We start from the raw sequence: 26,164 nt of genomic DNA, 5'->3' as shown, positions 1-26,164 counted from the left end.
TGGTAATATCTGCAGTAATGTTCTGTGTCTCTTGGTTATGTGTGTAAGATAGTTGTTACATTGATACCATCTGATAGAACTTTTTCGACTGTAATTACTACACGTTATTCAAAAAAAACCAATGTGACGCAAGTCCTAATGTCTGCGTCTGAGCTCAAAACTTTTATCAAAGAAAATTGTAACAAAGACATTGCGTTTCAAATGGTTGATAAATCATGCTTTGACCTTTAAAAATGTCTTTCTCTCGATTCCCTCTTTCCAATTTTTCACATATTCTACAACATGTCATAACCTCATAATCTGGGCATTGAGAAGATTTCTTTTTTTTTTAATTTTTGAAGTGTAGGACTTGCGTCACGCCCGCTTAAGCGTAGGGCTTGAAAAACTTAAGTGGAAAGTCGGTACATATGGCATTTTTCAACGGAAATGTATTTTTTGGGTGTACACAAAGCTTTTTTGTCCTGGGAATGTAATGTCTCAGCGGGTCTTTTTCAAAAATTGATGAAAATTACATTTTTTATGGAAATTTTAATACATTTTCATGCCTGCGTTGTGTTTTGCCTTATTTTCTCCCCTCAATAGGCAATGAGAAAATTATGTTTTCTTGGCGACTGGTCGAATAACGTTTCTAGTGAGAAAAGTGCGGCACTTTTTCTCTCGTGGGGATAAAATCAATGAAAGTCTAGAACAGGTATGGTCGATCGGCGAATTCGTCTTAAACGCACTCACATTTTATGTCAAAATAATATGAAAATGAGTGCGTTTAAGTACGAAAATCAAAATTTTTATGTCGTCCGGGCGGACAATAGACCATACCTGTTTTACACTTTCTTTGGATAAAATAAAACTTTTCTCATTCGGATTGTCAATTTGTTTATATTTTCGAAAATGGTATCGCGAATCGATGTTTTTGTTTCGTGAAGAAAAACGGTAAAACACAACATACGCGCATGAAAAAAGTTATGTTCACCTCTGGGAGAAATAGGAATTTCCAACTCAAGCGAAATTGCAGCACCTCCGTAAACAAATAACTATTATCGTGAAAATAATAATGTTTGAAATGGCTTGAAGTTCTTGACACGAAAATCACGAAATCACGGTAATCACGAAAATTTAGATATCAAAATTTTTAGACTGATAGACAAAAATGTTTTACTTTAGTAGCAAGACAAGTTTACACCGGTCGTGCTACTGACACAAGTAACGGCTGCAAGTCATTAGATAAACTCTTGGTAAGTTAGCCAAACCCTTTTTTCGATTTTGAAAAATTATTCCTCAATTAATTCGCCTTATAATATCGTTCAATAAGAATCAAACCAATCGAAACCAGCCATAAAAATGGAAATAGAAGACACACTCGATGCCCTAATTGTTGGTGCTGGATTTTCGGGACTTCATGTTTTGTACAAGCTTCGAAAGGAAGGATTCAATGTTAAAATACATGAAACAGGTGATGGAATAGGTGGAACATGGTTCTGGAATCGTTATCCGGGAGCGAGAACAGACAGCGCTAATACATTTTACCAATACATGCAGGATGAAATATGGCAAGGGTTCGAGTGGACGGAGAGATGTGCTGGCCAAAAACAATTGTTGGATTATTTTGAGCACGTCGACAAGAAGCTGTGTCTGAGCAAAGACATTCTATTCAGAACGAAGGTGATTTCGGCTGAGTTCAACACAACTCGAGGTAAATGGTTGGTTAAAAGTGATAACGGCAACGTAATTCACACTTGGGCCAGGCACTTAGTTCTGTGCACCGGATTCGCGGAAAGACGATACACTCCGCCGTTTAAAGGTTTGAACGATTTTAAAGGAGAGATTTATCACACTAGCTTGTGGCCAGATAGGGTAGTGAGTTTTAAAGGGAAACGTGTAGCTGTAGTAGGCACCGGGGCATCTGGCGTTCAAGTTATTCAGGAAATTGCCGGTGATGTAGAACATCTAACCGTATATCAACGAACTCCTAATCTAGCGCTGCCCATGCAACAGTCGACTATTGATAATCAGAGTAAATGGAAATTTCCTCACCACTCCAAATATCAAGAGCTTTTTGAAGGTACGCGCAGATCATTTTTCGGATTAGATAGAAATTTTGCAGAAATAAACGCAATGGATGTACCCGCCGATGAACGACATCAGTTCTATGAATACTTATTTGCAGAGGGTGGATTTGCCTTCATACTCGGAAATTATCAAGATGTGTTAACAAGTGAAGAAGCCAACGGCGAAGCATATAAATTTTGGTGCGAGAAAACAAGAGCGAGAATTGACGATCCATCGAAAAAAGACATTTTAGCCCCAATCGTTCCACCTCATCCTATATTTGCGAAGCGTTGTTCATTAGAACAGCGATACTACGAAGCTTACAACCGAAATAACGTCGACATTATAGACATTCGACAATCCCCGATCATTGAATTCACCAGTTTAGGAATTAGAACTGAACAAGAAGGTCTGACGGAATTCGATATAATAGTTCTAGCTACCGGATTCGATTCAATTACTGGTGGAATACTGAACATCAACATTACTAATGGAAATGGAGAAACACTGCAGGACAAATGGAAAGAGGGAACTTGGACCAATCTTGGTTTGAGTACTGCGAGTTTTCCTAACATGTACTTTTTATATGGTCCACAAGCTCCCACTGCATTAAGTAACGGTTTGACATGTATCGAGATCCAAGGTGATTGGATTGTTGAATTGATGGTGTATATGAAAGCTCACAATAAAACAACGGTTGTGGCAACGAAAGCGGCCGAAAATGGTTGGAAAAGAAAGGTGAATGATGTTTGGAATTTAACTTTGTTTTGTGGCACTGCGTCTTGGTATAATGGCGGTAATGTTCCTGGAAAACCAGTAGAGCCTCTGAATTATGCAGGCGGTATTCCTGCGTATATAGCTGCTTTGACACTCTGTGCAGAGAATGGATATCAAGGATTTGTCCTTTCATAAAAATTGTAAATTTTTCTAGAAAACAAATGATTTAGTCAAATAATACTAAGTTTTTGAAGAGATTATCGGAGTGCCCACTCTTCAGTCTCGTGCATCGAAAAGCCAAAAGTTACGCAAGAGTAACACCGTCAACGCAGCAAGCAATAAGACACAAAGAATTCAACGTGTCCTTAATATAAATGGAGCTGTGAGCTGTGTGGGCATGAAGCAGAGACCGCAGAGCACTTCCTCTGCTGGTGTCCGGCATTCATAAATAACAGAAGGAAATATCTGGGTAACTATACCATCCTGTACAACCAGATAAAGAACTTTCACTCACAAGATATCCTGAGCTACATTTTTAGTACAAGGAGATTCACCACAGATAGTAACCCGTAAACTCAAAAATTATAGCGAGCACAATGGGCCCAACGGAGGCCTCCGTGCGCGACCCTTACTGACGTTAGGGCAGCTATCTTAATAAAAAAAAATGGAACCAATCGAGGCTGTAGCTTGCGTATTTAAGCTCTTGAGATTGCATTAGACCGTCCTTGCTATCATCTTCCGCCTGGTTGATTTAATTGAATTTTACATCGAAAATCACAGATTCCGACAAAGCCTAATTTTCATCAAATTATTTATAATTGATGGCAATCCAGTCAAATCCTTTAATTAGAACGAAAGTCATGTAAACGCAAACCGTCAATTGATCCGAAAATCCATTACTCATTTAAAACTCAGATTAATGCGATTGGAAATTGGTTTCTGTTTTTCCAACACTTTTCTTCTGCATAAACACCAGGCAGACGAAACACCAACAAAAACAACCCTCCGAGCTATGAAAATTTAAATAAACGGAAATTGATGCATGTCTTTGAATTAAGTAGTTCACAAATTAAAACGATTTTCTAAGCTGTATCAGACTTAGTGTGTTTACTGTCGTAACAGTATGCCGGGTTGTTTTTCAGCAAACACAGTCTATATTTTTGTTTGGTGAATGGGTTTAATTGCGAGTGTTTTATTATGAATATTCAGTACAAGCTAATGACCAAAGCCGAACATTTTCGCTTCTAAAAAAAAGAAAAAAATTCCATAATTACGAGGGCACGATCTCGCTTACATTATTCACCATTTTTTGATTAGAATTAGGTGGCAATTATTAAAGGATATTGTGTGGATGGAATGGGGGGAATAAGGTGGAATTATTTTAGCATTACATTTTTAGTTAATTGAGACGCGTGTTTAATTTATAATTTAGTTTTTACTAATTGATTGCGTGTGAATAGCTTGTACCCGTTGAAAAGAATGTTTTACTATGAAAATTTAATATTTTTTCTTACATGTAAACACATCAGGAAAACTGATCAATACGTGCCTGAAGAGCTTTACTAGGGTGTTATGTGTCGTAAATTCCATGATATAATGAAGTTTGCTCGAAAAAGATTAAATTTGCTTGGTGGAAACTGAAATGTCGTGTAGGACTTGCTAGTAAATGTGAATATCCGGAATTCATATGGTGCAGATCTACACGGAACATTTTCTTAATTCCAATCAGTCAAAAAACCCTATGGCTTAGGGTGACTCATTCTGCCCCTATACGCAAAAGTTTTATCAAGAAAAAATTGACCCAAAAATTTTCGAAAGCAAATTCTACTAAAAAAATTGTCACAAAGTTGCAAAAATTGAAATCGTTGAAGTAGTAGACTTGCGTCACGCACGCTTACTAACATGCTGGCATGATTATAGAAAGAAAATTAACATTTGTAAAAACATTATAGACGATGTATCGTCTATAGCGGATCGCGATATAGTCATCAAATCTACAACTTCTTTTGTTTAAAGTGTCGCATATTGTTTAATTCAAATCTTCGACTTCATCAGTTTTAGAATCTGTTTTGCTATTAACAGACCATAGAAACTAGAGCTTATCACTAATTTTAGTCGTTGATGTCGACAACAGATGTTTCATGGCTGCTTACGTGTTAACATAATTTTCGACACGGTCTTTACCGACGAGTCTGAACCCACATAAAATTAACAAGAATTTCATCGAAGTGAACTAGTGAGTTTTGACATCATCGGGACGAAAGGGTGCACGAGGAAAGACCGCAAGACCTGACTAGATACATTTTCTTTGATTTGTCCCTTTTTGGTATTTCAAATTCGTTCGGCTCATGCAATTTGTATCCCCGAGATTATCAGGTGAGCACCATGGTATATTGGAATTTTTAGCATTAATTTAAGATAACAAAAAAAATTAAACTTTTCTATGAGAAAAAGGAGTCCAAGAAGTGCCATGCCAGTGGACTTAGCCCAGGTTAGCCATGAGGGTAACCCGACACTGCTTATATTAAGTGATAATCTTAAGTTCACGACCAATGGTTCCAAGATTATCAAACTGACAGGACCAAACTTTCATCTTGTCGAAAAGTAGTTTCACATAAAAAGGCAATCTTCTAAAATGCGACTATTCTCTAGGTGCAACATTTTTACGATTTCAATAGCATTCTCAGCCACTTACACCAAACCGACAATAAAAAATTTTCATTTCCGACACAATCAAACTTCCAAACAACATTCAAATTGGGAAAATCAATCTAAAATACTGTCATTTGTAATGGGATCGCTTCTTGGGACCATCTTCCATTTAACTGACTTTACGTGAACGAATATATTCACAAACTAGTGAAACTTTTCGAACATGAACTCACGTAAGGAACTGAAAAGTTCTATAAACTCAATTATCCTCGTAGAAAATTGGAAAATTAGATTTCACTTGCGTATGCTTTTAAGCAAAAAAGAAAGCGAGTGAAAAGTTACCTTTTTTCCTTTATTTATTTTTTATTTGTTCTTTCATATGGTCTTAATACGGAGCTTAATACTTGTAAATTTTTGTCTATTATTTTTCCTGTAACAAGATTTGGGAATTGTACAGCAGAATGGATACGGATATCTACAACAGCTCTGAAAATTAGGGGAAATAACAGAAACGAGTTTATTTTCCCTTTTGTTTCATTTTGACATTATTGGATAAAGAAAACCGTAACATCGTGTACGGTAACTAATATTGATGGGTTCTTTGGCGGAAATAAGTATAATGACATTCCGCATTCCGCCAAGAATTCCGAAAGATTCGATTGTTCAATATTCCCAAATTGAATAAAACGAGAGACACTTAAAGTCGGAATACATTGTGTGTCCCATCAGCCAATGTCTCAACGTATACCTACATATCTGAAAAGGTACAACAATTTCAATGAATTTTATTTTCAATCACTATAACTTCTACCTATTCCCAGATTGACATCCCGTACATCGTAAAACCGAAATGTACTGTCCTATGAATAGTGAATATCTACCCCATAATAGCGTTGCACCGTTCCACATCTTTGAGCCGACATAAATACAGTAGCTTCTATATCCCATATACGAAGTAGTGATGCCAAAAACTTTTTTTTAAAGCTCTGTCTTTATTGCCACCACACTGCATATCAACTGCCTCCACCACACTTCATTCTGACAAGTGTAAGATGGAAACGGGAAAAATTTATGGTACATAAACTTCAGCTGTTTCTTTTTACCTGCCTGCATGTCTTTTCAGTCTCACTATCATACGAGAGAAAATCAAGAAAATCGACGAAAACTCAATAACGAATAAATATTGAAAAAAATTTATTTTCCCTTTTTTGGAAAACCATTTCAATCAGCTGTTTCACTGTTGAAATTGAATTTGGTTATTTAATGGCAACTGTATACATTCTTGCTCGGTTAAATTTTTCACTTAATGCACACAAGGGAAAAAAAAGAAGAAGGAGAAACTACGAGAACAAGTGTCGATTTTTATGCAGAATTTATGATATGGTTTGGTATACACGTAACGAACACGTACGATTGCTAGTAAACTTTCATTTTGAAAATCTTACAGGAAATCGAGAGAAACATTTTCGCTTTTTATTTTAATGTTATAGTTAAAACTACCAATTAGGATATTGTTCGGAAATTCAATAATGTAACCCAGGCGAAAACAATTATGGGAACATACGAAAATCAAGGCGTACATATTACACCAAAATACAACCCAACTTTTGCAGCAAACTTACGTGAAACTTTACGCCATAAGTGGCATTTCTTATGAATGGAACACTTGAACCATAGTCTGTACAAAGACGATATCTAGTTAATAACTGTTCGACTGAAAATTTTCAAGCAATGCACTTTGTTTCTGAGAATTTGATTATTTGAAATTTTTGCATTGTAATGGCAAACAATGAAATGTTGATTTCTATTTCCAACCGAATGCAATTATTTTATTACTCGAAGAAATGAACAGTTATAAGCAACTAAGCTTGAAAGCAGTGCTTAACTGACATTTTAAACATAGCTAACGCCGACCCGTACGAAACACCTATTCGTATCAAAAGCCTTTACTGTGAAACTCTTCATTTCTTTTACTTCATTCTCTACTGAAAAGCTATTCGCCCTTTAAAATCACTTACATTATCTTTCTTTGCCTTGTTAGCATATACAAATAAATTGCCGGAGGCAATATAGACAGCCCTGTACGAAGTCAACTTTCATAAATTCCTATTTAAACAGCTATATACCGCTATATTTACCTATATTTTCCTATAAATAAACATTTCACAGATGAATATGCTATTATATAGCTCTATATGCCTGTATATAGCTCAATATAGGTGAATATAGATATATATAGATGTCCATATATATGGAATGCCTGAAACACCCCACACACATAACAAATTATTTCTATGTTAACAGAAACACTCTAAGTACCATTTTTCCCAATATATATCACTTTTATTAAAATCCAATATGGCCACCGGTAGCCATTTTGTTAGGAGACCGGAAATTTTACCGACGCTTTACATTCGTTAATACCTTTCAAACAAAAAAAAATCATGAAATTCGGTCAAAATTTACTCGAGATATTGACAAAATACTCCACGTTCACTGTACGGCGAAGTAGCTAGATGAGAGCTCACTCCAAGAGACCTAGCTCATGCTCCGGAGAACATAATTTCATAAACTTTTTTTTCCCTGATTGGTACGGTCAATACCTATCTAATAAAGCTAAAACAGACGAAATATGTTGAAATGTGGCCGACCTACAAGCGAAAACTGCTTGCCGCCCTGTGCCTGTTTCACACCAAGGGGTCTAACTCACGAGTCGGTCATCCGATTTCCATAAACTTTTTTTTTGTCGATCGGTATTGTAAAAACCTTTTATTTGACGTATCAGTTACAAGCAGGGACTATTTTGAGGAAAATTTTCCCTATTTTTATATTATTCCCAATTTTTCCTATTTTTCTTAATTTTCCTAATTTTTCCTATTTTCCTAATTTTTCCTATTTTCCTCAATTTTCCCTATCTTCCTTAATTTTCCCGATTTTCTCTATTTTCCTAATTTTTCCAATAATTTTCCCCAAAATAGTCCCTGGTTACAAGTGTAACGTTTGAATGTCCAGAGATATCTTCGAAAAACCGTAAAGCACTTATTGGGCCACAGCTCGGGAAGGGTCGATCCAAAATCACTCATCTTCGAACTTAGCCTGTCTTTTGACATTACCAAACGGGAAAAAAAAGAATTTTCAAAATTGGATGCGTTTTACTCAAGTTTTCGTGCAGACGGACAGACGGACATTTTTTTTTCACTGATTTGGCATCTCTAGACAACCACAATAGGTTTCCCCTTACTCAGGTAGTCCAATTCGACGTGTTACGGACGTATGCGTAAACGCATAAGACCCCAGTACTTCGTACGGGTCTAAAAAGCTCCCTCTACAAAAGCTCTCATCGTTTGCGAAATTTTTAAAGGTGGCCTCAAAGTCATCCGTTTCGCTTACGTGTACATGACAGGTGACATTTTAAACAATAGATTCATTATGTGCTAGGGCTTGATTTCCACCTACCAAAATTTCAATTTTCAATTTTTGCTTTGTTGACTTGACAGGCATCTCTGTCTCACGGCTCTCTCATGTAGTACTTTTTGTTGAGTGGAAACCATACTTAAATTGTTTGAAATATTAATTGTCACGTACACGGAGACAAAATAGATGACTGTGAATTCAGACTAAGGATTCTTTAGAGGTACTTGAGCTGCACTGTACACGTACAGGACGTGATTTTTCTATAAAAAGAAGAGTATGACTTGTCATGTCTCTCATTTTTCATATAATTTTGACGTATCGTGATAAATGGTTTTGCCAGCTTTCACCTCAACAGCTAATAGACTGGGTATGTGCTCAGCTCGAGCCTCATCTCTACGTTTCGTGTTATCGTTGATCAGAATCCAGACCGTGAGCACTGGTCTCAGTCACTATTGTTGTTGTTTTGACAAGTTTATTAAAGTCCATGCTTTCGGATCGGGCTACAAACTTCCCATTTCAGTCAAAACAGCAAATTTTCGGTAAACTAAATATTTACAGACCTTATTTTGAATTGATGTACGTACCACATAGTTTGCATAAAATTTATCATTTCAACGCATTTCAAGCAAAAGTGGTACTCTAAATAGGGTGCTGAAACTTGACAGATACAAAATTTTACGCTGTAAAAAGAGTGGGGATGAAATTTCATACAAATTAGTATTCTTATTGACAACCGTCATTAATAGCACATTTGCTTGAAGTGCGTTGATCATTCGCATAAATTAATATGTCTCAAAAAAGATTTGTTTATTTTATAAATGACACATCCCGAATCTAAAACTCAAACATAACAAGCTATTACATCATTTGTAGTTTACTCTGGATTTGTGGAAAGACTTAGGTGTCTAGAGGTCAGTTCCTAGAATTCCATCAATCCATAAGGTCTATCTTTTTTCTACTTCTAGAACTCAGGAATGACAGGCATTTTTATCACTTTTTTTGAACTCTCCTCTGAATTTAGGAAATGTTTGAGGTCTCTCGAATTCCAAGAATTCTAATATTTCCTAGGGTTCCAAATTCTTCCCTGTTCTAGAACTCATGGACGACAAACATTTACATCTGTTTTTTCAAGCTGTTTTCTAGATACAAGAAAGACATAAGGTCGCAGTACTTTTTAGAAATGGCTAATGTCTGGTCATTATGTTGTTAACATCGACGACATTTAGCATTGTGTAATGTATACGCACTGGGTATATAAATGGCCACTCGTGACAACTTGCTACGATCTCTCGCCTTGTTTTTAAAATTAAATAAAATTATTTTTACTCAGAATTCAATTGTTCGTCGATTCGTTAGAAGTGATTTATGAATGCAACTCCACGATTAACATGAAAGGCAATACTGTTCTGTTTCATTAAAGCATTTTATAGGTCACGCGGCGTTCGTTTATAGTGATAAAGTAAAGTAAATGCATAAAGCATATAAAATGCAATAGTAATCCACAAGCTATTCCAAAAATGCTTAGCAACCATTTTACCCAGGTCACCAATGTGATACGGAACGTGCTTAAAAATGTGAAATAGTCTTATTAATTGCATTGCTTATGCAAATGTTATGTAGGTGGTTGCTGCTGAACGTTTTTGTTGCAATTATACTAAATGGCCATACATTTCAATTTCCAAAAAATTTAATCTTCTAAAATCAAGTATTTAACCACTAATTACCAACATCAAAATAGATAGCTCTGGCAAACCCTATTAACACCGTCTCAACTATTGCACACACAAATTGCTGTAATGTACTAAAGATATTTTGTAAACAAACTCGATGGTTAATATACTGATCCAATATGCAACTTGAATATTTGATAAATATTTAGACGATTGCGTATTGAATGGGATGTAGTCATGTAGTTTATAATCAAGAAGGTAATAATATGCAAATACAGTGAACAATTTCTCTATTCGACGTATTTATCTACCTTGGTTAGTATATCCATTCCCTCTCCTTTCCCTACCATACATTCACATATGCTATTAATTTATCAAAATGATAACTGAATTTCGTCAGAAGCATCATCTGCAAACATACTTGTTATTTCATAATATCTATACACCAGAATCCGCCCTCTAAATCTATATAAATCCTTAAATAATCTATTTGAACTGAATTCACACGTTTGCGACATCTGGGCCTGTCAAACATCACGTTTTGTTATCGACATTTTCGTGATGAGAAAGAAAATGAAACTAAGAAATCAATTGTCGTTATATCTCATAGGCACATTTATACATCTCGTCTCTATCTCGGCAACACAATAGGCAAAACATTGCACATTATCTCAGTATATATATATTTGACTTCGAAGCTGTATTATTACGTGCAGAGTGGGATATATTCACATTATTGTAAGTATGAAATTGTAGTTTATATGTTGGTTATGTATTCCATTCCGTCATAGGGTGATAATGATTGGAAAAATCATCTTATCACAACATAGAAAAGAATTTTGATTCATCGGGAAATGTCCTGATAGCGAAAGGTTAGCCAAACAGATTAACGTTCGGTAGGGGTAGAAGTAGAATAACGCTGTGTGTATTCACGAAAAAAAATTTGTTGAAAAAAAAAATTTGCATAGATTAATTGGGAAAATGTTTTATTTTTCTACGTTATCTCATTGATTTATGTGTTTACAAATTAGAAGAGATCTACACTGATTTATAGGACATTAGGACAACCAATGAATTAAATAATTTATTATTGTATGTTGAGAATGGTGCAATGGGTATGGATGTAATTAATTTTTTTCTAAATAATTTTTCTAGTTATTCATGTTCTCATCTCCTATCCTCAGCACGCGAGAGTACTTTTAACCTGTCACATACGGCTATTCATTTGTTATCGATAACGACGACAAAAACAATGACAAGTTCTTGGTAATATGGTCCTTTATATTGTAAAATGCATGTTAAAAATATTGAAGTACAAGATTTGAAATCAAGAGATTAAAAATACTTTGATCGATGGAAGTAATAGACTAGATAATAATACTGATTGTAATACTGAGAAAGATATAAGAATATATTCTTACTGAATTTTTATTAAGCCTAAACCTGTTGTTTGGACATTAACCAAAAAAAAAAATGAATAACAGATGTTACGAACGGCTGTCATCTGTTATCGGTATCGGTAACGAGATTAGGAATTAACTACAAGCTATGACCAATACGGTCTTATATAACAAAAAGCTTGTTCAAAGAAACGAAGCAAAAGATTTAAATTGGAAAATATTTAGATAAAATGAAGTGATAGATCCGATAAAAGACTACACAGCAGTCACTGCAGATATGTTTGCCGTCTGTTAAAGGTTAAAAACAGGGGATGTAAGATGGGTAGCGCCTTAAAAGAGCTTCTATTTATTAAATTTTCTAATTTTTTTCGTAATATTTTCCCAAAAAACAGATTCAATTATTAAAAGATTTGTATGAGCAGAATATGCACCAACTGAATATCACCTATTCACCAGCTGATCTACTAACACAGACTTCTTGTATGATAAACAATCAAAACACATTCTTACTTCAATCATATGTGTTATGCATAGATGACGTTAAAGTAGAAATGCACTGTCTGTAGGTTGTCTTTAAATTGTTTACAATACAAAGTGATTTTGTTTGTACACCAGCTGGTGGTATTCAGCTGGTGCTTATTCTGCACATACAAATCTTTTAATACAGTCATTGTACAGTCAGCGACTTTGAAATAAATGAGGCAATTCGTTTCAGCTGATCCACTTACTAACGAATGTGTTTTTACGTCCCTAAACGGTTTTACCACGAGTGTGCGTTTAACTTTATCACCACTTTTTGTTTGTATGACTGCATCAGCTGAACCAGCTGAAACAAAATGCGTCACTTATTTTAAAGTCGCCGACTGTAATAATGTTTTTGGGAAAATTGCATTTCCCACTCTAAATTACAAATATTGTTTACATAAGACACAAAATCAACATTCTGTGTTATGCTTAAATTGTGGCTTTGAATTTGTTTGTTTTTTTTTTTGTAAAGAAGAATTTAAGAACTACCGTATCTAGATTTCAGATTTCACAGTCGGGCAGTGTGTACCACTTGTTAAACAATCGCTCTTCCTATTCGACTGATAAGCGAAGAAAATTTTGTGTTTGCTATATACTTGTCATGTCATTGTAGAGCAGAGTGGAGAAAAAAGTGATTCTTTCGTAATCGGCTAAGCCTTCGTTTGGGATGTGGATGACGTTGCAGAGCTTAAGTGTCGTAATTAAACAATTAGATATTATTTAGACGAAACGATCGGCTGTATATAAGATAAGTTATAGAGCTCGGCTACGGCCATTTTTCGAGTTTTTCTTAAAAAATGCCTTATCCGAGTCATAATTTTAAATTTTGCATAAAGCCGATCGCAAGCACCATTAGATGATTCCTCTAATTAATATCTACTTGTTTCCTGAATCCGCTTACGTTCTTCAACATAATCTATATCCCAAACTGAGGCTTTAACCGATTGAAAAAAAATCTTTCGGCTCTCCACTCTGTTGGGGAGTCCAGACGCCGGTGCTGGTGCATTGATGCAACTCATTTACAAAATTATTATTCGTTTTATTATTCTGTATTCGGATTTTCATAATACTCCTTTCACAAACGGCAAATATATTACCAGACAACTGTCGACTATATAATTCCTTTTATCGTTAAGTTTTACCAACATACGATGAATAAACAAGATTAGTTTCGTTATTTTGGTGTATAACATCAAACAGGTCATTGAAAGTAGCTATCGGTCACTCCTCAAAGATCTTTATTGTATGTACACCCTATCTTCTAGCGGTGACTGCTGCGGAGCCAACGAAAATTCTGTGATTAATTAGTAAAGGTAAGGTAATTGTTTGCTGATAATAATCGACATATTTATATCAAACGATGAAATAAAATTGTATTTCAGACAGCAGGTACTTTTAAACGAAATATCTGCTTTTTATGAGATTCGGACAAAATACATAAAATTCTTCTGTAAAACGGAAAAAATTGGAGAATTTCTCTGTGTACACTATTTCTATGCCGAAATTACATATAAAGAGTTGAATGCAGAGAGTTCTCAATTTGTTAAAAACAATTTTTGTAAAGTTAGCCGAAAGTCCAATTCAATTGAAATACCCTGTGTGTGTATATATCCAATATACATATTTATATGTGTACCGTTCTGAAATATAGAATTTTAATACTGGGAAAAACGTGATCAGGCGGTAGCCATTAATCAAAATTTGTCATGTGATTTAAAAGCTTTATACCAAAATAGACGGAATGTAATGTATTTTTAAGGATTTCGTTTTATATTCTTTCGGATGAAGAAATTTTTCAAAATAAAACTTCTTTCCAAAAAAAAATATTTTTTTCAATTAAGTTGTGGGTTTTTTTGTAATTCTGTAATAATGTTGAGTGATTTGTCAAGGAATTTACGGATGTTTAGGATGATGAGAATGTTAGAGGCAACAAAAAATTACGAAAATGTTCTTTTTTTTCTGATGGATAATTTCCAAGATGGAAATGGATGTGAATGTAAATGTGTCGTCAGGAAAGTGTTATATTATGGTTAGGCTTAAGCCGTACACAAAGCCCTAAGTTTAGCAATAAATCTTTCTGAAGACAAAACTAAATTCAAATTAAATTCATCCTCCTTTATATCCCCAAACATAATAGATGAAATATTGGAATTACTGTCGTAACGCATAGCAATTACTATTTTATATACACGAAACCCAGAATGGTTCATTAGAATATTTATGATCAATTATTGCTCCCTAAAGACACAAGCACAAGCACAATATATCAGTTTCCTTTACATATTCAAACTTTACATAACAGAGCGTTAAATGGAAATATGATTTATCGTCTTTCAATATATTATCACATGGAATCCATATTCATTCCATATTCATTTACTGATATAGCACAAATATCAAATTTAAGATAAATTAAATGGAATGGTATAAGAGTGAAAGACGACAAAACGAAACTAATATACGCTAATCCACCCATGCTGGCACACACAATTGAAAGGAAATGAAAGCGCTTTTATTCCACGTTTCGTTCGTTTTATATCTAGTCGAGAGTAGGGAAGTAGTATACCTATTATTTGTAGTTCAATGGTATAGGAGTAATGTAAATATATTTTCTGGAAAGCAATTACGAAAACTGAAATTGTGATTTAGTCAACGGAATGATTCTGTTCAAATAACAAAGATTTTTGTTTTGTTTAAACAAATATATTCAAATTTTAAGTAGACTCGAATGTGTTTACCGAAAAGCAAGCATCAAGTTTACGACACCTTTTTAACATAGTCACCATTTATCGTCATCGTCACCATCAACATCATCAAATTAGTTTTTTTTTACAATTTTGACATCAAAGTACAAAAATTCTGGTTTAAGACTTGATTAAAAATGTCGCTTTGGGATTTGGGACAATATCTCATCAACGGATCTAATGCGTAAAACCAAAAAAATACGATTCAAGTATCAAACTAAACATATTACATTTATCATCTGTTTTTGACATCAGTGACAAAAAGAAATGATGAGCTCCTACTAATGTACCCCTATATAGCAACAATTTTGCTAAAATAACGAGGTAAAAGATTTTCGGGTGAAAATACTTACATCGATCAAAAGAACTAATAGACTTAAGAATTCTACTGGTCCAACGACATCGAGTGATAATATACACATATATTTACATCTATTGCCTAAAAAAGCATTTATCACTGAGTTTCATACAATGTTTTTTCTCAATAAATACAACAAAAGCTTTACTTTTCGTCACTGAGTTGAGAAATAGTTATGTATACAACCGAGTGATAAATGCTTTTTTAGGCACTGGCCTCGAGTGACAATACACATCGTGTGCCTAAAAAAGCGTTTATCATCGAGTTGTATACAACATTTTTCGCAATAAAAGCAACGGAAAGTCCTACTTTTCGTCACTTGTTGCGAAAAATAGTTTTGCAATGCCGGGTCATATTCCTCACCTTCCCATGCATGTGTTTGATATGTCGGTATGAATGAAGATTTTTTCACTGATATCTCGATATCCCGATACGTTGGCCGGGACTGCAAAAGGTCCCTCCTCTTATAATTAAAATGTTGAGATCAATCCACTTTCAAGAACTAAAGCGAAAATACGAGTCATCTCTATAAGACAAGCGTCATATCAATGGCACAGCGGGACATTTGTAGTGTATATTTCATTGAAAGACTTGAAGCTGTGTATCATAGGAACGAAACACAATATCAAGAGCGTAGGCATGTACCGAAAGTCTTCCCACTTTCTCATTCACCGGAATATTTGAACGACTTAGCTCAGGACTCGAATTTTAATTATAATTAATAACTAATAGGGACACAGCAACTTGTTAGCCTAAATAAATTCCGAATAATGAAGCATCTGGCTTATTGCTGGCATCTATAGAGCCTGGCATAAGATTGGAATTTCCATATAAATTTTTAATGAAATAAGGGTGAAATGGTTTATTATTATTTATATTGTTTTGAGGCAAAGGAAAATTATATTCAGATTTATTATACGTTGCAATCATCGTATAACCATTTCTCGATAGAATAAACGTTCAAATAAATAACAACATTTTCGGGGAAAGAGTGCGCATAATATTGACTGTAGATTTTTACTTATCCCCATGTGAATTGAGACGTCGAACAAAATACCGATAGTATAAACGTGAAAACAAGTGATTCAAATTCAAGTTGTGTTAGTCAAACTTTTTTTGAAAAATGCTGCTTTTGTTTGCATGTGTGTATAAATGGAGAGGAAATTGTGGGTAATAAATGTAAAATAAGCCAGAAATCCTTGATAATGATGACGAAACATATTATTAGTAGATTACAGCAGAGACCATGCAAATGGGCGTTTACATTAAGCGCAAAACTTGTGGGTTCGAGCGAAGCGAGAAACTTACATGGCTGTGCCTCGCCTCGGTACAAACATTTTTCTACGCTTCGTCATCTGCTATCGAAAGAACAATACATAATAATAATAATCGAACCCTCGTGTGGCCCTATTTAGAAAAATTTGAGTTAAAACTAATGAAGTAAAAGATTTTGCATCGATCTTTGGAAAGCATTAAGATCAACAGACCCGATATTAAGTGGTACGTTTTCCATCTTTTAACGAAAGTAGAACATCGAATAACCGTCAAACGTGTTCTCATAGTCAGATCCGGACGGACCTTATGGGCATTCGGGCGATGCCCAAAGGACTTAATTTTTTGAACGAAGTGCTTCGAACAAATGTTCTTCATACAACGCTCGAAATGCTTATTCAAGTTAGTACGGCCCTGCTCATAGTTTTATAAATTTCTACAGAATTAATTTGCTTGTCTAAAGTTTAGGATTTACAATATTCTAAGAATCCAATTACTACAGAAAATCAAATGGATTAAAAACGTAGGAAAAACGAACAACGGACTTATCCAAGATGGAGAGAGAACATTCACTTCTTTCGCTTGATAGGTATAAAGCCATTGCTAATATGACAAGAAAAAAAGGAATAACACGTACTCCTTCACCTACCCTTCCATTACGGCGGATATTATGTACTTTACACCCCCGATGAATTTGTGAAACAAAATCTCAGCTAAGTTAACAACATTACACTCAAAGTTAAAAGAATAAAACCCTTATTTACAGTTCGTAGCAAATCCAAAGTTTATTAATTTTGTTTAACAAAGACATGGCAAAACACACAAGGGTAAAGCCATTTTCTGTACGTGAGAACTTATATATCTATGCTTGTTAATACTATACCTTACCTATCCAAATTTCGTAAAAATACATCTAATGAAAAGGGTATTGCGTATGTATCTTCGTCAAATGTTACAAAGGTTAATCTTAGTTGTTGGACCGTCAAATAAATGTCAAAATCGGAATACAAATTAAACTTTAAGCATTCCGTTTTATACACTTGACACTAAACGACTGTATAATTACATTTTGCCCTTTTACGGCTGCATATCTTTGTTTCAAGAGATCAAAACCATACAAACATTCGTTAACTATTTGGATTAAGAATAGCTCAGCATGTCATTGCTTGGGATTTTCCATTCAGTTTAAGATTGGAGCCAAAGAAGTCCGACGTTTTATCGGAAAAAGGGGTCTACGTAACTATACTCTCATTATTCAGTTGGAACCCCAGCTATTGCATGTACAACATCATAATCACTTCATAGAACCATCTTTTCTTTTATTTTTTTTACATGCATCTCTAACCCTACAACGGAAACTTAATCTTACAAAGTTCCAAGGCATTTTTCATTTTTATGTTGAGTGATTCTCCTCTCTTTTTTTCTGTTCTTTTAACAAAACTCACCTGTTGATGAAATAAAATAATATTCGTTTGGTGGCGTGGCGTTTCATCGTCGTCGTTGTCTACACAATAATCCATCGGAAAGAATACACCTTGTGTCTTTTGTTTGTTCACCTCAATTCTGCCATATTTCGCTTATAGATGAGAATGGCAAATATAGAGAAAAGTCTTGAGAAAGATGTCTTGTAAATATTTGCTGCTATTTTAATGGTAATTGAACGTTTATGGGGTTTGTTATGTAACGTTCGCATTGTGATGACTCGTTTATGATGCGATGATATTTTTCCCGGTTCATTGGAAATTGTTTGTTAGACGAAGATAAATCATTTTTCGAATCGATGATGTGCATTGAATACAAAAATCGAGCTCGAAACATTGTGTTATACCGGGGGAGAGTGTGTGCCGATTATTCTTCTCTTTTTTTTGTCTCCTTCCGATGAAGATTATGGGTTGTATCGTCGGTGAAAAGACATATTATAAACCGAAAATACAGCGCATAAAACAACATCGTTAGGTATGTAAACTGTAAACTCAATTTTAGTTCATTTAAATCAATTTTCCCTTAAAATTGAATAAACTTTTGGTATTTTACACTATATTCAGTTAGCACTCATGCAATAATCTCATTATTTGAAAAGTTTCAACAATAATTTTCTGTAAACATACGAATGCCACAGCCACAACAGACTCATACCTATGGAAACGAAGTCAAATAATTTTAAATGTTAGGTTATACTATCGTGAGAAGCAGGCGTTATTTACCAATCTAAAATAGTTAACTTCATATATGTTAAGCTAATGTAAATAGATAAGATGCCTCCGGGGTTTACGCCTTCCTTCGTGATAGACAACATTCGCTTTGCGTTTAGTTTGTATTTTTGCTGAAGCGTTTACTTGAACTGTTTTTAAGCAAATTAACAATCGAAATAGAATTCAATTTATTATAAAATGCACGAAGCGAAAAACTTTTTCTGGGTTAAATGTGGGAGTGATAGTTGAATGATCCAACTTTTGGCAGATACGTCCAGCGATTTCTTTATCTTTAGTTAGTCAAATTAGTCAATTCGTGACACAGACAAAAATTCTAGACTTTTCGCTCGCTCCGCTCACGATATGCAAACTAAATGTACAATAAGACACTAGTCGTATTGGCCAATGGATCTTATTCGAAACAGTCGCCCGAAAAGATGGGCCTTTCGGACTTTTTCCCAAAATGTTTTTTGGGTCCAGCACTGAACATCCGATTCCAAATTAGTATCATCCACCAAAACACTCTCAGATACCACCAACCTACACACGTTTTGCGATGTACACATGAAACATTTTGATAAATTAATTTCGTAAAAGTGATGACATTTCTAGGAAATTAATAAAATGTTTTATCGAAGTTGAATGGGAAAGCGGAGAAAAAATTGTGCGTTAAAATTTAGAATTGGATTTAAAATGGTTATGAGTGTGGAAGAAACTTTTCGTTACCATGCAACCTGTACGGTTTGCATACTTCTGGATAAGATTTCACAATTTACAACCAGGTTTCGTCGATGGTTTCGTCTTGTCAAATATGGAAATGTATTACTTTACCTCCACCTCCAGTGAGATTTCAATATTTTTCGGGAAGGCTTCCATTTTTATTGAATTATACAAGCTGAGAGTATTATACCTGAAGTGAGCGAGAAATTTGCGTATCTTACAGTTTGATCACGATTAACGTGAATATTTTCTTTCAATTTCCTATGGGAAATCGAAAACAGACCTTTCAACGGTGACAATGTATGAGCGTGTCATTGTGAAAAAAATATTTTACCCGAACGTATAGCGGTAGTAGGTCCGCGAAGCTTTTGGCTCGTGTATCAGAATGGAGGGGAAAACAATGAGATGAAATGGCAGCACCGGGGAACATGAAATCGAGAGGAAAACAGTATGACCGCATACATACGAGGTAAACTGGAACGGGGAATCCCAGAATTAAAATGGGACGTTTCCGAAAGATTAAAAAATGAACCGAGATTTGATTGACAGGGGGTGCGGATATTGCTTCTGTTATGAACATCCATATTTCTCTTCGCTTTTTGAATAAAATACTCGGAACTTTTTTGTGGTTTGTTTGTGTCAGTACTTGAAGAACAAATGCACCAGATTTTACGAGCGCTTTTTTGAAAAGTCTTTATCACAACAGTAAAGCTTTTTACATACTACGTCACATGCATCGAAAACTTCTTTTGATGTCCTCAGCATACAATACATAACTCGGGATAAAAAGTTGAAAAGTCTCGGCTACGCCGGATCACACGAAACTCTACTTTTCATCTTTTTATCCCTAGTCATGTAAATAACTAGCCGAGGTCAATAAACACACGAAAACTTGATTTTTCATTTTTATACACTTAGAGCGATTCACTCTGAATTACGATTCCGTGGAATCTACGATTGCTTCGAAATTCACTTAGAATTACTAAAATTAAATAAAAGAGGAAAAATATTGTGGTTAGAAGTGCCAGTATGGTCAGAAGTGTCAGCATGGTTAGAAGTGTCAGTGTGGTTAGGAATGTCAGTGTGGTTAGGAGTGTCATTTGAGTTTAATTTGGAAGTGAAGGCGAAGCCCGGGTGACACTGATAGTGTTACATAAAATAATATCAACCGGATTGTTGCTTATGTTTGTCGTCGCTATCGATAACAGATTACTAGCTGTTTCTAAGAAGTAAGTACTCGAATTTTTGCATTATATTTCCCCTCTGTTCACTATGTTCCCAGCAAAAATGTTATGTGTACGTAGATTCTTCCATGTCTTTGCACAAAAATAAATAAAAGGATGACTTGGCATAAGTGAACAAAAGTAATATCGACGGAAAAATGAGAAAGAGAAAAATTAAATTGTGCAGGAAAATGCTCAGTTTGAACACAACAGCAAAATACAAAAGCAAAACTTAAAAATAAACAAAAAAAATATTTTTTTTTTGAACAAAAGCTCTGCCAAATCCAAGATATAATACCATTGTAATCAGAAAAATCGTTTTTAATACTGAATAAATGAAAGAATTGATTTATTTCTACAATTGGTCAGCATATTTTGTACATTATTGCCAGACATTTTCCGGATTTGCAGGAAGGCTGTTGCTTTTATTACTCACTTTTTTATGGCTTAAAAAGGTGATGTTAAGTTAATTGCTTTGATTTAATTATTTAACCGTTTCCCGCATCAATCACTGTATATACATACAAAAAAAACACCGCACTGAATTACCGTACAAGCGAAACTGTAATGCTTTCAGATTATATTTCAAAATGATATTTATGTACTGCTATTATTTGGCAGCTCTGTATATATTATATATGCCATATAAAGTATTCAAAATATTACCATTTTGCTGTACATTATTCAGTTTAAAATTCTCTGCTCCTGCTTTGTGTATTCACCAACATATTATGTAAGAACCGAATCATTCTTATATCCTGGAATACCAAAAAAATAAATATAACAACCCAGAACAACAAATGTTGAAGACGTGGTTTGAATTATTTTCCCTATCACTTCCCAAAAAATATATTTGAGCGCCGGAATCCGAATCATACATTTGATCACGTAAAGGAAATAACAAAACATGTTTTTTTTCTTCTTGGTTCAGGATCTCCTTTGGCAGTTATGAAAGATACATGTGAATATGTATTATACATCTATGTAGTGTACAGACGTACATATATGGATTCGAGAGTGGCGGATGCTGTAAATGTGAGGTGGTAGAGAGGAAACAAAGGAATTATTTATAATGTGCCGTTATGTTTTACCTATCTATAGCACATTACGAGAATGGTCTCAGTTTCTCTTCGGCCGTTATTTTTTATGGAATGTGAGGGATAATAAAAATATTTCTTTTTATTTTCTTCAATGATTCATTGGTTTTTTATGCGCACAGGGTCTGTCTTCGTCTAATAACGAAAGTGCTTGGAATTAAGTACATAGAACATTAAAATTCAAAACTTTTCAGATTATTATTGAATTCTGAATGTTTTATTGGAATATATTTTTGATGGCTAGATTTTATGCAGGTTTTATTCGCGTCGCAATAAATTTTAATTGCATTAATTTCAAATTTCAAGTTTTTTTTATTCGTTTCAATTGTGAATATATTCATTTGATCAATTCTCGCCCATTGCCCAATGACACTTTCAGAAATATTTTTAACGATTGTATGGATTTAGACGAGCATTTTAATTACACGAAACACCAATCCTCGGTTTATTATTGCAACAAATGAGATTTCATTTTATTACATTCTTTAATACAGTCAGCGAGTCATCTTCTCAGATCAGACAATTATAAAGATTTGGATTTAAAAGCTTCTACAGGAAGAGAAAATTTGACATGGGAGTTGTTGGGGTTTGTAAATGAATTAAAAGTAATCTCTTTGAACAAATGAAAATCTAGATTTTATTTTCAGAATTTTGATCAGGTACACCTCGAGGAACACGCTCTCAACAAGAATGAAATACCAAAATAAAAAATCTAAATTTTCATTTGTTAAAAGAAACAAACCACAACAACTTTCAAAATAGAAAACATATGGAATTTCACTTTTCTCTCCCTGAATGAACTTACATCTGCAACATTATTTTCAGTTCAAGTTTCTGCTTAGATTTATCGAACATGTTTGTACTTTCTGTACATAGGTTTTTCGATTTTTTTTTTAAATAGTCCTAAGTTAAGAGCGCAGCGAGTATGAAAAATTTGTGACACAAACGTTTTTATTTGGAATGGAATGCTTATGAATGCCAACTTTTTAATTTTATCAAATGTCTGAATACGTATCTAAGTTTGTTCCAAACGTTTTTCCAGCTGGTCTCCTCATACATAGACACACTACTTATACACCTTTATACGGGTCAAAAACTTACGTGGTACGTGGTATAGTGATAAAACCGTGATTGTATCTCTTATTAACGGCACTGACGATTAAAATAAGTTAGTTAGTTACGTTTATTGGTTCTAGTAATGATTTACATTTTGAATATTTTATTTGAAAATCATTCACAATGAAAACGGGTTGATTTACATAGATTACAATTAGGCCTCATGTTGTATCCAATTACAATTATATAATAGTACGATTAAAGTCTCATAATGATTAAATTAAAATTTTCCGCCTCAAAATTGGATATTTAGTCTGTTGAAGAAGCTGAAGCTTTTTCGAGTTCCATGTTTTTTAGAAGTTCTGCGGTGATAGTGTGGTATTCAAAAATAGCAGTCATTGTGTTCGTGGTAGCTGGACAATCCATAATGACGTGTAATGGAGTTTCTTCATCTACACCGCATCTCCTGCAAACCTCCGATTCTGTGAGTCCCATTCTGTGCAGATGTTTGTTCATTTTACAGTAACCGGTTATTGCACCGATGATAAGCCTTAGTTCTTCTCTTGATTTATTTAGCAAGAAATTAGTGTTTTTAAGCTTTGGGCCATCAATTATGGCTCTGCTTTGAATGCAGTTAGTGAAATTTTCCCATTGTTCTTCATGTTTTTCTTTGTAGACTTTTCTGATAGCGCCTCTTTGTGTCATGTAGGTGAGTCCTGAGACGGGTGATGGGCCACAAAAGATGGTTTAAAATAAACTGTGGCCCCTGGCTAATTTATCAACGTGCGAAAATACTCAAACCAAATGAAGTAACAGATTCGATAATTATAATTGTGGTTATAGCTGACCGGCTATTTCCCTTAAAATTCACAAAAATCTGTTTAGTAGAATAGATTCATCAGACAGAATGGAAAATTCCCGACTTCATAAAAGGATAACTAAAACGTGCTTGCTTTTACCCAATTTGCTGTCAAGTCGAAACCAAAATAACATTTATTTCACGAACATTCCTAAAAGAGTCAAAATAAATCCGGAAATTAACCCACCCTCTCCCCAATGATTACAGGTTCCAGAGCGCACATTTCAATTTAATCCAGTCAAACGCATCAAAACATTAAACTTCCATCTCCGGAATGCAGACCTACGCAAAATGACAATATTAATTTTCCTGACAACAAGCATCTATACCATTCGATCTGTGGAAAAAAAATGCAATACGCGAATTATTCCATCCTTTACAGTCTAGCAAAATCCAAACAGCATACGTCAATCAATTACCGTAATAACGTTTCGTAATTTCAATTATAAAATAGATATAATGAACCCATCTATTTTGTGGTCATTTGAATAAATTGATTTTGCGATACACACAGTCATGAATGAAAACCGATTTCGAAATTGTTTTCATTTCCTTCATATCAATGTTCAATGGTTACAACACATTAGCGATGGAATGGATGCAATGAAAGGTAAAAATACGAAATAGAAAATTTATTTGTGGTTTTTCCGTCTAACAAAGCTATGTAAATTTGTAGAATAAAAAAAATGATTCGTGGTGAGGTGAGTCGAAATGGTCGGAATAAACGTGGTCTGTACGCTCCTGAACTGTAGCATTATTCGCAGAAGATACAATGATGTAATGATCGAACGAAGCAAAATGCATTGTGATTCTGTTGTTATGCATCCAGATGAAAATCAATATTAATTTGAAAGCTATTATTGCTTGTAATCATAACGACAAAACGAACATCATCGACTTATAATATCGAAACAATTGCACTTACGTTTACACAATAGCTTCAAATCGAGTTCCAAATTCAATTCTCAATTAGGCTTTTGCTGCACCAATTAGAAATTAATTTAACACAGTCATATCGTTCCGTCGCATTGTATTCAGAAGATAGTTAGTGCGCAAATAATTATTTCCAAATTACATTAAATTTTGGCCTTCAGGCGCTGTCACCACAACTAATCCAGAATAATTTTAAACTGAATCTAATTAATTTGTAATTCAAACGATACGTTGGTTGTTTCCATCGTCTTAAGAAGACATATAATATGTAATACGTCATCTGTTATAGACATGGGAGACTCACAAATAAGCGATTAGCTTGGGGGTTTCTCTTACATAAATCGAAAAGTATGGTGAAACTAATGAAGTAAAAGATTTAGTAATAAATTCTAGGTCAGGCCCATCTTGACTGGTTGAATTTTTCAGTAGCTTTTTGTAATTTTAATGATTACATAGTAATGATGTGATATGTATGAAGAAATCCTTACTCAGACTGTGAAGAGAATTTCCGTAGCAGAGCAAAGATGTTATCCTACAAATGATAGAATTTCTAATGAAGTGCTCGAGTGTAAAAGAAGTTTCAGCAATACGATCAGTCAAACCATAGGTAAATCCATTGAAATAGTGAAAAGGTGTTACCGAGCTACATATTTCAGTTTCTGTTCATTTATTCAAGAATTTAGGTGGATTGGTTGTAGCGGTATTGGAATCCCCGAAAAACTGGCATCGCCCTGACGAAAATGACGTTAAAGGAGCTAACAGCCGTCTGAATCGTTTGACATTGAGGAAGGACTACGCCAAGGAGATCCTCTCGCAATCCTCAATCTGATTCTTGAAGCAGCTGTAAGCGCCACCCAGACAGACACCAGCAGCACCATTTTCACCAAATCCAGTCAAATACTTGGTATCGGAGACGACCTGGATATAATCGGCAGAAATATGGAAAGTGTTAAAGAAAACTTTGTGGCCTTGGAGAGGAAAGGTTCCGACCTCGGGTTAAAGGTGAATTACACAAAAACGGAATACATGATCATCACTCATTCGAACCGACCGCGCGAGCAGAATGTACAAATCAACGCACACACTTTCAAGGTGGTGAACGAATTTGTGTACATGGGATCTCAGCTAAATACCGACAACAGCATCATGGACGAAATCAAACGGCGGATAACTTTAGGAAACAGGAGTTATTATAGTCTGTTGAACATCCTCAGGTCCAAGTCGGTTAGCAGAGTTTCAAAGTGCACATTGTGCAGATCGGTAATAAGACCGGTTGTACCATTATG

At 34.6% G+C, this 26,164-nt stretch overlaps 1 protein-coding gene across 1 annotated transcript; it reads left to right on the top strand.

Annotated features, from left to right (window-relative positions):
* The first annotated feature begins 1,151 nt into the window (after positions 1 to 1,151).
* On the top strand, positions 1,152 to 3,038 carry LOC119066149 (baeyer-Villiger monooxygenase-like). The gene is made up of 2 exons (XM_037168446.1): positions 1,152 to 1,226; positions 1,292 to 3,038. Exon 2 carries the CDS (start codon positions 1,339 to 1,341, stop codon positions 2,956 to 2,958), a length of 1,620 nt encoding a protein of 539 aa, XP_037024341.1. The 5' UTR covers positions 1,152 to 1,226; positions 1,292 to 1,338; the 3' UTR covers positions 2,959 to 3,038.
* Positions 3,039 to 26,164: the final 23,126 nt, after the last annotated feature.

This window comes from Bradysia coprophila, chromosome IV (genome assembly GCF_014529535.1).
Source record: "Bradysia coprophila strain Holo2 chromosome IV, BU_Bcop_v1, whole genome shotgun sequence".
NCBI lineage: Eukaryota > Metazoa > Arthropoda > Insecta > Diptera > Sciaridae > Bradysia > Bradysia coprophila.
This window is presented reverse-complemented; position numbering and strand designations above follow the sequence as displayed.